The sequence below is a fragment of the Chiloscyllium plagiosum genome, unplaced genomic scaffold (assembly GCF_037043375.1).
Source record: "Chiloscyllium plagiosum isolate Xiang-an unplaced genomic scaffold, Cpla_swu_hap1 HiC_scaffold_16, whole genome shotgun sequence".
Classification (NCBI taxonomy): Eukaryota; Metazoa; Chordata; class Chondrichthyes; order Orectolobiformes; family Hemiscylliidae; genus Chiloscyllium; species Chiloscyllium plagiosum.
Window position 1 is genome coordinate 10,832,701 of NW_028270154.1, and position 16,565 is coordinate 10,849,265.

General features: G+C 42.4%; 1 protein-coding gene across 2 annotated transcripts in view; it reads left to right on the forward strand.

The window, feature by feature from the left end:
• The window catches only part of dctn4 (dynactin 4), a 42,183-nt gene that overhangs the window by 9,931 nt on the left and 15,687 nt on the right, over positions 1-16,565 (forward strand). The window contains exons 2-7 of one of the 2 annotated variants that reach the window (XM_087995113.1): positions 2,167-2,237; positions 8,095-8,273; positions 10,241-10,284; positions 11,366-11,473; positions 15,353-15,373; positions 16,163-16,236. In XM_087995113.1, coding sequence (XP_087851239.1) covers positions 2,167-2,237; positions 8,095-8,273; positions 10,241-10,284; positions 11,366-11,473; positions 15,353-15,373; positions 16,163-16,236 — 497 coding nt within the window. The remainder of the gene's footprint in view (positions 1-2,166; positions 2,238-8,094; positions 8,274-10,240; positions 10,285-11,365; positions 11,474-15,352; positions 15,374-16,162; positions 16,237-16,565) is intronic. The other variant, XM_087995114.1, reaches the window with a different exon arrangement.

The following is a 16,565-nucleotide window of genomic DNA, read 5'->3' on the forward strand; positions in this document are numbered from 1 at the left end:
CTAGGAAAAAGACCTTGGCTATTCACCCTGTCCATGACCCTCAAGGTTTTATGAACCTCTTCGATGCTCCATGGAAAAAAATGTCCCTGATTATTCAGCCTCTCCTTATAGCTCAAACCCTCCAGCAACAGTATTCCAGATGATTTGCAGCTTGCAGTGACTAGTAGGTGGGAAAGCAATCTGTATAAAATTTGCAGAAACCAAATCATGATGTTATAAAGGCATGAATTGTGGATCTGAGCAGAGGGCAGGGTATTGGTGAGGAGCAACTAGCGTGCTTTGGATACATTGGTGTAAACAGTGGGATTACTCACTCATCTTTCACTTGTTGACCAAAAACCAAACTAATTTGGGTTGCAGTCAGCCTGCAACCAATGGTGATGTGATTAAGGCAAACCATATAAATGTAATTAAACATATGAAACAGTGAACAGATTCAAAAGCATGATATGGAAATAGCAGTATTGTAAATATGTGTGGTTGGGTCCCTGATTCTTTCGAAATGACAGGGCTATTATAATTTGAGCAATTTCGTTTTTTCATTTTGGAAACAAGTTTTGGATGAAGGTAAAATCCTTTGGGCTGTCTTCCATACCTTTTCAGCACCATTGGAAGGGTCTTTTGATGCATCCATTGTTGCCTGTGTTGAACAGCAAGCCCAGTGAACTGGTCTCATTTCTAGTCCTATTTGGCTGCTCACTAAGGGCAAAACTTGTCAGATTCCCAATCACAGAATAATCTACATTTTTCTGTCCAGTGAGTGAATGTTCATTTGCACTCAAGTCCTTCTGCCAGTGTCCTTGATTGTGAATGGGCATGTTGATATTTGACTCAAGTTTATTGTCTTTTTCCACCTCAGTCTATCCATTATTGAAATCTTGAATATACCTTTTGGTTGGTCTACTTGCCGTCTTCCAACCTCTGGAGACTCAACTCAACTCAAATTCTTCTGTTCTCATTCTTTACCAGGTGTATCACCTGTCATTGCTAATCTGCATTGACTACTAGTCTCCCAATGTCTCTATAAATTATTATTCTTGTGTTTAAATGCTTCAATCACCTCCCTGTATCTGTAACCTTTCCAGCATTTCAGTCCTTCTGCCAACTCCTCCAACCTAACTTCCCTATGACTCTAGTTTTTTGTAAGCCTTCATTGCCCTACTGTTGGTAGCTGTGCTTCAAGTGAATATGTGCCACTCCCAAGAGTTTTTTCCCTGGTCTCCCCGGTTGTTTTTCTTCCTCGAAGTCATTGTTTCAACCAGAGCTTGGTTGATGCATGCAGTAGCTTTTTCTTTAGGGCTCTGTGGCTGCATTTCATGTTCACTCTGACTTGCTTTTGGACATTTTCCTGTTAAGTGGGTGCCATGTAAATGTAAGTTATTGTTGCCTCATCTGTTAACATTCAGTCATAAGGAAAACAAAGGAGAGAACTCATGCAATTCGGAATATCCCAAAGCATTTACAACCCATGGAGTACTTTGGGCATATAGTCAGTATTGTAATGCTGAAAATACTACAGCCATTATGTGCATAAAAAGCTCCAAGAGCAGGAATGAAATAACAAACAGATGATTTGCTTTTTAGTATGGGATAAGCCCCTTGAGGACGACTTCTTCTCAATGCAATCTTCTCTGATAGTGCAGCACTTTCTCAGTATTGTAGTGAGGGTTTATTAGATTACTTACAGTGTGGAAACAGACCCTTCTGCCCAACAAGTCCACACTGCCCCGCCGAAGCGCAACCCATCCATACCCCTACATTTACCTCTTACCTAACACTACGGGCAATTTAGCATGGCCAATTCACCTGACCTGCACATCTTTGGACTGTGGGAGGAAACCGGAGCACCCGGAGGAAACCCACGCAGACACGGGGAGAACGTGCAAACTCCACACAGTCAGTCACCTGAGGCGGGAATTGAACCTGGGTCTCTGGCGCTGTGAGGCAGCAGTGTTAACCACTGTGCCACTGTGTCTGGTATTTGGGCTCAGGTCTCTGGGGTTGGGCTTGAACTGACAAATTTCTGATTCAGGTGAAAGTGCCACCCATTCAGCCCCAGCTGCCACTGTATTTGTGGATTTTGTAATTCGTCGCTAAGCAGTTGGATTGCCAGCAGTTTTAGTTGGATGTTGTGCAGCTGCTAATGATCTACCTTATGGTTTCTAGGTGGACTCCCATTACTGTCCAAGCTGTCTGGAAAACATGCCATCAGCTGAAGCAAAGCTCAAAAAGAATAGGTAAGCAGCTTTGTCTGTTACCAAAGATTCCAACAATTGTAAAAAGTGTTTGATGTGACTGCTGCTGTCTGGGCTTGTGAAATTAATTGATGTCCCATTGGGAATTACATCCCATTTCCTTGAAAACTGTGCAGTTGTTTTCATCAAGCAATTCAATGCTTAAAGCTAGTGTCTAGATTCTATACATTGGGTAACGATGAGATGCAGTGATAATGTCAGTAGGCTTGAAATCTAAGAAAACCAAGATTATATTCTGGGGATATGGATTCAAATTATACCATGGGCAGGTAGTAAAATTTGAATTCAATAACTATCGGGAATTTTTAAATAAAAGCTAGCCTAAATCATGTAACCATTGTTCATTATTATTCAAGCCCATTTGGATCACTAATGTCTTTTGGGGAAGGAAATCTGCCATCATTATCTGGTCTGGCTTAGATGTAACCCCAGACCCACAGCAATGTGGTTGACCCTTAAACTGCCCTCTGGGCAGTTAGAGATGGGCAATAAATGCTGGCCAGTTAATAATGGCAACATCTCACAAGTGAATTTTAAAATCTAATCTCTCCTGACATTAAATTTGCGTCCACTGGTCACAGACCCACTTGTCAGTAACAACAGTTTCTTCCTGATTGTTAGGTCTACAAAATCTTAACTTCAATCCTAGGTTTTCTATCCCAGTTTCCATAGCTCTGTCCACAGAGCTTGTAGAGTCAGGAGGTTATGCCTGAGTGGGATGTAGATCAAGTGTAGTGGCAAATTTGGTTCACATGGCACATTATAAAGTCTTAGAACCGTATCGCATGGAAACACACCCTTTGGCCCAACCAAAGTCTTTCCCAAGTTTAAATATGGATTGAGAGTCAGATTCTGACATCGAGCTATCTATCTAAAAGTAAATTAAATTGCCTTGTTATACAAGGGCTGCCTGCTGGCGGGAATTATAAGTTATTGGCTCAGTCATTGGTAATTTCTGAAGGAGAAAACTACGCTAGCAATGACTCATCAGAGACTAATTTTAAGGGACAGGATTTTCAAAAGCTTAGTAAGAGGCATGTGGTCAGGAAACTTTGCCTAAGTGAAATGTAGATCAAGTGTAAGAGTGCATATTGTTCATAAATCATGGGAAAAAGTGCCTTAAGTAAGAAATATATATAAACTCGGAAAATGTCTTGAACGTTAGCCGGACATTTCAATACTAGTAGGTTTTTATTAATATTTGTCGAGTTTATTAGTATTGGTAAAGTTTCTTTTTAAGCAATGGTAAAGTTAAGTAATAAATGAAAGATTGACAGAGCTAGTTCAATCTCAAGTATGCACTTCCTTTGCTATCTGGGAACTCCAGAGTGTTTCCCGTGACCTTGGTTACTATTTGCAGTGAAAGAGTCATTGACAGCATCTCAGGCTCCGGATTTTGGAACTTGAACAGCAGCTGTGATGCACTGTGAGACTGACAGATAACATGTGGAATGGATGATGCAATGGGAGCGGGGAGATAGTGCAGGAGTCCCCAAGGGGTTTCAGCCCTCCAACTAGTGTCTGTTCTGAATCCTACTGAGTGTGTTGGTCCATTTGGGTAATGCATTGGAGTCAAGTGGCTCAGAGGGGAAGTCTGGAAAATAAACCATAGAGATAGGTAATTAGGGAAACAGAGATGTTTCTGTGATCGCAGGTATTATAGTCCAGGATGGTACATTGTAATTTAGTGCCAGGATCGAGCCTGTTATTGAATGGCTGCAGAGCTTCCTAGGGAGGGAGGGAGGGAGGGTAAACCGCCAGTAGTCATGGCCCAAATTGGAACCAATGGTATTGAAGGACTGCAGTCCTGCTTTCATAATTTCAGGAGTTAGGTAGAAAATTAGCAAACAAGACTTCAAAAGTAGGAATCACGAGATCACTTCCAGTGCCATGTGCTAGTGAGTCTAGAAATGGGATAAGGTAGATGATTGCATGGACGGAAAGTTGGTGCAGAATGGAGGACTTTAGATTCATAAGATATTGCTGTGAGGAAGATGGGATCTGGACAAGCCAGATGGTTTGACTGAACAGAGCCGGAAACATGTCATTTGTGAAGCATTTTAGTTGTGCTACTCTGGGTGGGAACCTTAGGAGATAGTATCAGGGCAGTGTGCTAATGTACCAAGTGCTGGGAAAGAGAGCTGGGATTGAAATAAAGAACAGTAAAGGGCAACCTCGATTATCCAAATGACACAGGTGGGGAGTGTTTTGTTTGGATAATACAATGTTCGCATAACACCGTTTACCCAAGCATCGGGACCTTGAGATCTTGTTCAGACAATCCAAAATTCGGATAATCGATGTTCAGATAATCGAGGTTGTACTGTAAATTAATAGATAGGGTCACAGTAAGATAGAAAGTAATGAAACCTAAATTAGGATTACTGTGCATGTATGAAAGCACATGGAATGTGGTAAATAAGATTGAATTGGAAGTGCAGGCTGCCAAATGGCTAGAACAGAGACCTGGCACAAAGAAGGACAGGACTGGATGTTAGATATTTCTGAAGATAATATGTAAAGGAAACATAGGAAAGGGAGGGGTGACATTATTGAAAAAGTATTGCTCTTCTGAAGACAGAATGTGCCCTGTGTGGATCATGACAGAATCGATTTGTCTGGAGCTAAGGGACAAAAAGGGTAGAATTACGTTGCTCAATGTAGTCTATGGGCAAGGACAAAGAGCCCCAAATTTGCAAGGAAATTGCAGAGAGGTACAAAATTGTTATTATAACTAACTTCAAGACTTTTTTTTGGTTGGGCTAATGCTTTAAATGTGGTGTATAAAGGTTTCTAGAAGGCATTTAATGCATGCCACACAACAGCCTTTTAATTGAAATTAGACTCATGGAATAAAAGAAACAGTAGCAAAATTGGTGCAAAATTAGCTGAGTGAGAGGAAACAAAGTAATGGTTGATGGAATTAGTTCAGGGGAAGATTTGTAGTGGAGATTCTCAGTTAGTTTTGGGACATTTGCTTTTCCTATTGATGATCTAGGGTACAAGGGCACAATTTCAAAATTTGCAAATAATATGAAACTTGGAAGCATTGTAATTGTCAGGAGAATAGTGTTGAACTTCGAAAGGACTCAGGTAGGTTGGTGGAGTGGGTGTTATGCGCTGAAGATAAATGTGTTTGAAAAATGTCCAAGTTCCCACTTCTTAGTGAGAGCTTTATTTCAGTTAACCACTTTCCATAAACCTCTCAGCCCACTGTTTACGAGCTCACATATTTAGTCAACCATGTTGCACGTTCTCCCCGTTTCATTTAGGTGCTCCAGTTTTCTCTGCAATGCAAAGATTGTGTTGATTAGGTGGTTTGGCCACACTAAATTGTCCATAGTGTCCAGGGATATGCAGGCTAGATGGAACCACCAATGTAAATGTGGGGTTACTGGAATAGGGTGGGAGGGTTGTTGCAGATTTGATGGACCAAATGGCCTCTTTCGGCACGATAGGGATTCTATGAATTCATAGCCAATTAACGTTTAATTGATATGTCCATCACCTGTTCTCTTGTCCCATTAAGTCTCAAGGGTCCCGTCAGTCCATAGTAGATGATAACAGAGTGGATGGGTAGCACGTGGAGTTTAATGTGGAGAAGTGAAGTGTCATGTGCATTGGTATTCAGAGCATGGAGAAATATAAAATAAAGGATACAACTTTAAAAGGGGACAAAGGAACCTGGACAACATGGGCATAAGTCATTAATATTTGCAGGTTAGGTTGGGAAGGTAGTTAGAGTCATAGAGATATACAGCACGGAAACAGACCCTTCGGTCCAACTTGTCCATGTCGACCAGATATCCCAACCCAATCTAGTCCGACCTGCCAGCACCTGGCCCATAGCCCTCCAATCCCTTTCTATTCATGTACCCATCCAGATGCCTTTTAAATGTTGCAATTCTACCAGCTTCCACCACTTCCTCTGGCAGCTCATTCCATAAACGTGCCACCCTCTGTGTGAAAAAGTTGCCCCTTAGGTCTCTTTTATATTTTTCCCCTCTCACCCTAATGCTATGCCCCCTAGTTCTGGATTCCCCCTCCCCAGGGAAAAGACTTTATCGATTTACCCTTTCCATGTCCATCATGATTTTGTAAATCTTAATAAGGTCACCCCTCAGCCTCTGCGCACCAGGGAAAATAGCCCCGGTCATAGAGTCATAGAGATGTACAGCATGGAAACAGACCCTTCGGTCCAACCCGTCCATGCCGGCCAGATATCCCAACCCAATCTAGTCCCACCTGCCAGCGCCTGGCCCATATCCCTCCAAACCCTTCCTATTCATATACCCATCCAAATGCCTCTTAAATGGTGCAATTGTACCAGCCTCAACCACATCCTCTGGCAGCTCATTCCATACACATACCACCCTCTGTGTGAAAAAGTTGCCTCTTAGGTCTCTTTTATATCTGTCCCCTCTCACCCTAAACCTATGCCCTCTAGTTCTGGACTCCCTGACCCCAGGGAAAAGACTTTGCCTATTTATCCTATCCATGCCCCTCATAATTTTGTAAACCTCTATAAGGTCACCCCTCAGCCTCCGACGCTGCAGGGAAAACAGCTCCAGCCTGATCAACCTCTCCCTGTAGCTCAAATCCTCCAACCCTGGCAACATCCTTGTAAATCTTTTCTGAACCCTTTCAAGTTTCACAATATCTTTCCGATAGGAAGGAGACCAGAATTGCACGCAATATTCCAACAGTGGCCTAACCAATGTCCTGTACAGCCGCAACATGACCTCCCAACTCCTGTACTCAATACTCTGACCAATAAAGGAAAGCATACCAAACGCCGCCTTCACTATCCTATCTACCTGCGATTCCACTTTCAAGGAGCTTTGACCCTGCACTCCAAGGTCTCTTTGTTCAGCAAAACTCCCGAGGACCTTACCATTAATGTATAATTCTGGATCAGTGGTGCTGGAAGAGCACAGCAATTCAGGCAGCATCCGACGAGCAGCAAAATCGATGTTTCGGGTAAAAGCCCTTCATCAGGAATAAAGCTGATGAAGGGCTTTTGCTCAAAGCGTCGATTTTGCTGCTCGTCGGATGCTGCCTGAATTGCTGTGCTCTTCCAGCACCACTGATCCAGAATCTGGTTTCCAGCATCTGCAGTCATGGTTTTTACCTCATTAAATGTATAAGTCCTGCTAAAATTTGCTTTCCCAAAATGCAGCACTTTGGGGAAACTCCATCTGCCACTTCTCAGCCCATTGGCCCATCTGGTCAAGATCCCGTTGATAAAGTGTGCTGTATCTGAGGGTCTATTAATGATGTATCGAATATAAGAACAGAGGTTTTATTGAGCTTTATAAAACACTAGTTCAGCTACAGCTGGATATTGAGCCCAATTCTGGCTATTGCGTTTCAGGAGAGAATGTTCTCAGTATCCCACAAAGGATAGAGAACAAGAGGACAAAGGTTTAAAGCAAACTGTGGAAAAAAAATGAAGAAGTCACATTGAGGAAAACCTTTATGCATTGATTGGCTAGAATCTGGAATGTCCTGAGTGTTGAGGAGGCAGGTTCAATGGAGACATTCTGAAGGAAATCAGACTTATTTGAAAAGGAAAAAAATGTTCAGGATTGGGAAGAGAAGGTAGTAGGTGAGATGCTCATTTGGAGAGCTGAATCAGATGTGATGGGCTGAATGATTTCCTCCCACACCGTAGCGATTCTGTGACTGAAATTGTCTTCAATTCTCATTTTCGCCAGCACTCATTTTTGTGTGAGTGACTGATTTCCAGACTGACTGATTTGCAGCAGTTGATTATTTCATAGTTGGTTAGTTAGGTTGACCTAATTTCTGCTGTTTGTCTTTCACTTGTGCTTTGTAGGTGCGCTAACTGTTTTGACTGCCCTTGCTGCATGCATACCCTCTCCACAAGAGCCACCAATATTCCAGCACCACTCCCCGATGACCCAGCCAAGACCACCATGAAGAAAGCTTACTACCTGGCTTGTGGTTTCTGCCGCTGGACTTCTAGGGATGTTGGCATGGCTGACAAATCTGTAGGTAAGTAAGACCGATTCAGCTGTGTGATGGTGAAGGCATGATAGAGCTAATTTTGACAGCTTTTCAAAAAACTGGTAAAATGGCTGCCTCGTTTTCGGTGTAGTGCTATTTTATTTGCAAGCAGGAAGAACCTCAAGGGGAGCTGGAGGAATATAAGCTATCAGTGAAAATCAGCCTTTATTCACTGCTGCCATTAGTTGGTGTCTGAGCACAATTATGAACCCTATAGAGAATCTGACAACTGCACTCCTTGCTTCTTAAAATGACCTCAACACTGACCTCTGGCCAAACCTTCCTGGACCCTCCATGATTGTGTAATTTTCTACATACCTTGTGCAATGTCTATGATATTCTGTTGAAATAGTTTTATGTACAGGATGTAACCAAGTAAAATACTAAGCAAAGTTTCAGGTATCTGTTATCGCTTTACACAGTTTTAACTGATGACTTCAATTTTTTTTAATGGAGTGCCTTTCTTATGCTTATTTTATCAAACACTGCTCCTTAGGTGAAGGTGTATTGTTGTGGTCGCAAATACGGAAAGGATGAGACTTGCGAAATCCTGTAATTCTGACCAGTATTGACGATGTCTTTCTGATGGTTGACCTTGCCTCCTCCTATCTGTAGTCAATAAAACTGAGTGTGCAACATTTCTGAATGTGCTGAGCATGAACCCACAGTTGTGTTATGTTCAGTGCTGGGTTCCAACGTCTAGTCCTCAACAAAGACCATCTCCATTCCATCTATGTCATTTCTCAATCACAGCTGTACTGCAATGCATTCTGCCCTTTCATTCAGTTTTGAGTACAAGGCGTTTGAATTCTCAGTCTGAGTCAGTTTGTGGGTTGATGCCCTTTTCTAGAGATTTGAGCATATTATCCAGGCTGACGCTGCTTATGCAGTGCTAAGGGGTGCTGTCTTTTTGATCAGATGGTAAACCAGTGCTGAACTGCCCCTTGTGGGCGGCACGGTGGCACAGTGGTTAGCACTGTTGCCTCACAGCGCCAGAGACTAGGGTTCAATTCCCGCCTCAGGCGACTGACTGTGTGGAGTTTGCACATCTATGGGCGGCACGGTGGCACAGTGGTTAGCACTGCTGCCTCACAGCGCCAGAGACCCGGGTTCAATTCCCGCCTCAGGCGACTCTCTGTGTGGAGTTTGCACATTCTCCCCGTGTCTGCGTGGGTTTCCTCCGGGTGCTCCGGTTTCCTCCCACAATCCAAAAAAAAAATGTGCAGGTTAGGTGAATTGAACATGCTAAATTGTCCGTAGTGTTAGGTGAAGCGGTAAGTGTAGGAGTATGGGTCTGGGTGGTATACGCTTCGGCGGGTCGGTATGGACTTGTTGGGCCGAAGGGCCTGTTTCCACACTGTAAGTAATCTAATCTAATCTAATCTGTAAGTAATCTAATCTAATTTTCCCCGTGTCTGCATGGGTTTCCTCCAGGTGCTCCGGTTTCCTCCCACAGTGCAAAGGTGTGCAGGTTAGGTGAATTGGCCATGCTAAATTGCCTGTAGTGTTAGGTGAAGGGGTAAATGGGTCTGGGTGGGTTGTGCTTCGGCGAGTCGGTGTGGACTTGTTGGGCCGAAGGACCTGTTTCCACACTGTAAGTAATCTAATCTAAAATGTTCTTTAGCTCTCTTCAAAGAAGAGCAGGAAGTGTTCTCCAGTGTCCTGAGTGCACAATGTTTACAGATTATCTGTCCAGTATTGCATTATAATTTGTGAGAGTTTGCTATATACAAATTGGCTGGTACATTTCCCTGCATTATAACAGGGACTGCACTTCAAAAGTATTCATTGACTATAAAGCGCTTTCACGGCCATAAAAGGTACAAGGTAACTTTTCTGTTTTATGGGATTCGCTTGAATCAGACTGCTCTCATTGGCCTCTATCTTTACCCTGTTTGTTTAATGCTATATTAGCAACACCATGTGATGTACTAACCACATTCTTTTTCCTCCAGCCAGCGGAGGATGGCAAGAACCAGAGAATCCTCATACCCAGCGGGTGAGTTTGATGGTGTAAATGAAACATGAATGTAGTGTTTCGCTGTGGTTCCCCAGCACTCATTTCCTGTACTTACTGACTAGTTCTGGGGTGCAGCCCCAAGGTTTCTGGATACCTAAGTGCATGAGCTGAGACAGCATGTGGACACATGCTTCAACTAAATATATATTGAGAGTAGGGGCACCAATGCCAAATCATACATGATCCTCACTTTTTCCAATAGGAACTGAGAGCAATAGGAGCAAGAGAATAGGCTATTTAGCCCTTTAAACCTGTCTTGCCATGTAAAAAGTTCTAGCTTAATTTCACCTTCCTGCCCTTTCCTCCTAGCTCTTCGCTCTCTTGGTGTCCAACTGACAGTAATTGGGAGTCTGGTTAATTTCACTTCACCTTTCCCAGTCCTGGGATAAATGAGCTGGATTATAGCATCTCTTCCAAAATGAAGATTGGCTTTTGGTTTCATTCTTTAGTCCTAGAGTGGTTGCTGTCATCATCATGCAAGCTGTGGACGAGCTGGCACTGGTTTAATTTTATTATTCAGTCTGCTGATGTGTCCAATAGGTTCTGTATCATGGAACTGGCTGACTGGCATTTCCCACTTTCCGCATTGTTTGCTTGTTAGAATGTGGACTGGAAGTTAGGGTTCTGGTAATAATCAATGCTAGATTGTATTCCATGTTTTGAGTTGTGAAAAGATATAAATAAGTTCCTTCAGCTGCTGTGATGGGATTCAGGCTTGTTTCTGGATTGTTAAAGTTAGCTAAATGGATTACCGGGCCAGTATCACAACCTTCATGCTACATAAACAATTCGAGAGTCTTAGTAAACATCGACAAGTTTTGCTGTATTGAGTTTGAGATTATTATTTAATGTTTTGCAATTGCAAGCAGACATGGACAATGTTTACACTGCTCATATTTCTCAGTGATACAACAGAGATTGCTAAAAGTTTGTCCTTTATTTTCAGGTTGCCAATTCTGACTGGCTAATTCAATTGCCAGTGAAGGGAGTTAGTATGCTTGAGACCCCTCAGTGTGGATTTTATATGGAAGTTCTAAACTGTTTTTATCCTCCTCAACAGATCAATAAATTGCTGGAATATTACCACCAACTGGCACAGAGAGAGAAGATTGAACGTGATCGCAAGAAGCTGGTTAGACGCAGAAACTACATGCCACTTGCCTTTTCTGTGAGTTCTCCCTGAAGGAATCTTGCATCATATCTGTTGACTTATTGAAAGAAATAGGAGAAGTAGCATTGGTATCAAAGCAGAAAATGCTGTAAAAGCTAAGCAGGTCGAGCAGTAGCTACGAAGAGAGAAACAATGTTTATGTTTCAAGCCCCTTCTGGAAAATGACAAATTGGACTCAAGACATCAACTTGTGTTTCTCTACTTGCAGGTGCTGCCAGATCTGCTGAGTTTCTCCAACAGTTTGTTTTTATAGCCAATCTCCAGCATTTTTATTCTATTCAAAGGTAGCTTTCATTATTGGTGGTGATTGCCTTTGGCCCTTAACCTCCCTGACTATGTCAGGAGATATGAGAACCTGACATGACAAATGACCTTGATCTGTACATCCTTTCTGTAGCCCCTTAGCTGACTAGGGACTGCCTTCTGATGCTTCCTTGCAACCCATAAAACCCACTTCTCTATGGCATCAAAACTTGACTTTCCAAACTCATTTGCTGTCTCCACAACTTGTAACTCTTTCATAGCATTATGGCCTGTGTCTTTATGGGGAGGTGATGGCCTAATGGTGTATTATTGCTAATAATATTCGTATTAATTCAGAAACTCAGCTTAAAATCTGGGTACCCGGGTTCAAATTCTGCCATGGCAGATCGTGCAATTTGAATTTAATTTTAAAAAAATGGAATTGAGAATCTGCTAGTAACAGTGAAACCACTGCTGATTGTTGGGAAAAGGCTCACTAATGTCCTTCAGGAAGGCGATCTGCCATCTTCACCTGGTCTCGCCTACATGTGACCCCAAACCCACAGAAATTTGGTATTCTTAACTAACCACTGAAATGGCCTCGCAGACCACTCTGTTATAGCAATCTCAACAAAGTTGAAAAAAAATAGAAACCGAACTACCTGTCATCGACCTAGGCTCTGGAAACAGCAACAACAAAAGCAGCCCTTTCAACACAGCAAAGTCCTCCTTCCTAACATCTAGAGGCTAGTGTAAAAATTGGGAGAGCTGTCTCACGGGCTATTCAAGCAACAGACTAACATCGTCTGCAAGATATGATTCCAGGAGTGTGGCTGTGTCTCAGACACCACCAACCCTGGATATATCCTACCCCACTAGCAGGACAGACCCAACAGAGTGGCTGCTCAATGGTATATAGTCAGGAGGGACTTGTTGAGCAAGTCCTCAACGTTGGCTCCATACACCATGAAGTCTAATGACATAGCTGTTAGACTGGGTCTGTGACAGGTGGTGAGGGAACCAGCAAGAGTAAAAGTCATACTTGACCTCTTCCTTACCATTCTTCTGGCTGCAGCTGCATTTGTCCATGACGGGATCGGTCAGAGTGACCACCACGTCATCCTTCTGAAGACATGTTCTTATCACATTGAGAACACCCTCCATTGTTTTGTGTGACACGATCACCATGCTAAATGGGAAAGACTTTGAACAATTCATGACTGGGCAACCATGAAGCACAGTTGGCCATCCAGCATGTACTGCAGCACAATCTGCAGCCATGATGCCTGGCATATCCCCCACTCAAACATTACCATCAAGCCAGGGGATCAACCCTGGTTCAATGGAGAGTGCAAGAGAGCATGCCAGGAGCATCACCAGGCATACCGAAAATGAGGTGTCAACTTGGTGAAGTTACCAGTCAGGACTGATTGTATGCCAAACAACATAAACAGCAAGTGATAGAGCTGAGCGATCCCACGACCAATAGATCAGACCTAAGCTCTGCAATCCTGCCATTTCCTGTTGTGAATGGTAGTGGACAATTAAACAATTTACTCAAGAAGGAGGCTTCACAAATATCTCCATCAATGAAGGATGGTGGTAGTGTTCCCATATATCTGCTGCCCATTTCCATCCAGAATGACAGGGCAGCAGATACATGGGAACACTACCACCAGCAAGTTCTTTCCAAGCCACTCACCATCAGCCAGTCAAAATCCTGGAATTCTCCGAGGTATTGTGGGTGTACCTACAGCGTGTGGACTGCAATAGTTCAAGAAGGCAGCTCACTATTATCTTCTCAAGGGGCAACTAGGAATGGGCAATAAGTACTGGGCAACCAGTGATACTCATGTCCCACAAGTGAATAAAATAACCTACACAAAATCCTGCTTGTTCTCCAGCCCAACTGGCTATTGAGGCTTCAGTGGAATCTGGAATCTCTAATGCAGATTGGCAGAACGTTACCTCAGAGTCTTGACATTTTCAAGAATGAGATTGACAGATTTTTGTTACGTGATGGTGTCAAATTGGTCAAAGGAGGGTAAAAACAGATCTGCCAGGCTAAACCAAAGTGCTTCATACTTGACTTCAAGAAGAATTTCTCACTCTTTAGTATTTCCTCCATATGATTATCCATGCCTTTGTTAATTCTAGACTGACTACTCTAAGGCCTTGAGCAATCTTCCATGTTCTGCCCACAGAGTGTTGGCATCACGCAAAACATTGTTGTCAATGTTATAACTTGCAGCAAGTTCTTTTTCCCCTATCACCAGTGAGCTTTTTGTTCCTTTTGCATGCAATCTGCCAGGGTTTCTCTTCATTGTGAAGCATTTGAGATTATTTTTGTCTGTGTGTAATGGGAAGGGTGTTAATTAACATTTGTAATGGTGAAATGGCTCTGTAATGCATGGTAACTTTTTTATTCTGTAAACGTCTTCCTTGTTTAAATGTAAAACATGAAACTGACACATTCTCTGTTTTGGAATCATGTTTTGGAACTGAGCAGAAGACCTGACTGCACTCAATCAAGCAACTCTTGCTCCCAAAAAATTAGGGAGGCTGGGGAGTCACTTAAAAACTTCAAAACTGTGATTGACAGATTTTTATGTAGGGATATTAATGGATTTGGAATCATTCTGGATAGACGAAGTTAAGGTAAATTGGCCTTAAAGAAACAGAAAATCTTACATTTCTGTAGAGTCACTCGCAGCATCTGGACGCCTCGAAGTTGGACATTCCCAACTCAAGAATCTTTGAGGTGTTATGACTTTGTAGTTTAGGGGACGCAGCTGATCATTTGTGTCCAGCACGTGTGCTCAAATGCAAGTGCAATTAGTGAATTTGTCAAATATCTTGCTGATGTAGAGAGATAAATATCGTACAGGGTAGTGGAGACCCTCCCACACCTCTTTAAATTTCGGATATTTATGAACACCTAAGAGGTCAGATTGCTTTAATGTCATTAGCACAGTGTGACATCTCTCTTTACTAATTCTACACTTCTACCCACGATCTAGTGGAATGGTTAAGAAATCAACATTGTGGTGCTGAATGGCTTATATTCTCAACCATTGAGGCACATGCACTTGATGCTAATATTAGATAGCTGTAAAGGAAAAATGTCTTATTCTGAATCTTCCCTTTGACTTTGATTCTCGGTACAGGGATCTCTCCTCAATAGTTGTATGCAATCCAAGTAGGATTCACAGTGTTGATCCTTGCAGCACAGAGGATGCACATCTGCTGGCTGTTTCATTGGAGGTTCTCCCCCTGACCTTATTGCGACCCCTCTCCCTCTCATTGGGGGATCTGGGTCTTTCCAGACTGTAGTACAATCGGTTGGAAAGTGATATCATTAGGATAAGGACCCTGAGGTTTAAAGGTTTCAATGGTTATTCTTAGAGATTTGTTCAGTCAACCATGCGCAACCTTTATGTAGAATTGTGAAGCATTAAAGAGTGAAACTCTCCCAGCTAACCCCCTTTTTTCCTGTGAATGACCCACAAATTGAAAGACCGCTATCAGCCCTGTCCAGTCAAATTTCCTTATTTAGGTTGTATGTGTTAATTGCACTGTCTTAACTACATCACGATTTTTTTTTGCTTCAATACTGCTGCTTCGCATGTGCAGACGCACACTATACACGTGGTGGTGAGTTAGTTACTACGTTCAGTTATCCACTGTTGTTGCATCTTGGCAATCCATATCATGGTCAGCATTTTACTGGGGTCCTATGATGATTTTCGATGTGTGGACCCTCCTTTGATTTAAACCTGGGGAAGAAAGTCAAACCAACTTCATTCTCTATTGACCTTTTAGAAACTTGCCTTCTGTGTAAAATAGGCAATGCTGCGGATAACTTGGGGTGGGTATTTCACAACCATAATTTTAGTTTCTGGAAGAGTTTTATCCATAAATTATTCTGGGTTTGGAATGATTTAATTTATTGGTTTCTGGTATTGCGATAGACTTTGGGAGTCAATCTTATTGACTTTTTTGACATATATGTTGTGTCTATGTGCAGTGCTTTTTGTGTGTATTTGATGTGCATGTGTCATGACATGATCTGTCATTTGTGTCAGTAATCAATGCATACATTAATATAAATTTGTACTTGTCTATGTCATGAAGTTTCCCTGAAATGTATGTCAATCCTTATGTTACTGTGATTAATGTAGTTTTTGTGTTCAACTGTTCAAAGAGTTAAAAACGCTGTTTGTGTAAAAGACAGATTGTGTTCTTGTATTGCTGGTTGTTTAACTCTGGGAGGTTTGAACATTTCATATACATTGCAAATGACATGTTTTGCAACACATACTGATACGATGGATAGTTTATATTCATCAAGTTGGTCATTCACTATTCTACAACACCATGTCGTAACTATGCATTATAGTTCAGTGCAATGCCAATTGTAATCTTTAATGAATTTTGTTTCAGGACAAGTATGGCCTAGGTACAAGACTGCAGCGGCAGCGATCTGGGGCCCCTATCATTACCCTTGCTGGGTCAACGTAAGTACCTCACTGCATGTGGCATAGCTTTTGTGAACTCTGCAGGGAAGCTGATTACCACTCGTTTTAGCATGCTTGGTGCTTCCTGCATGAGCAGTTAACTCATTGGGCTGAGAAATGGTTGTGGTAGTAAGACTTTGGATTCTGCAAAGTGCGCTAGATCCCAGTTTCAATCCTGGACCGTTATTCACTGGGCTCATCCCAGCCAGGATGCAGCAGTAGACTGCAGTCAATCTCTCAATGCTCAGCAAGGCATTTAGGGGCCATATAAGCCGAAATGTAACAGTAGTTCCCCTTCAGAAACAAAAACAGAAATTGCTGAAAAAGCT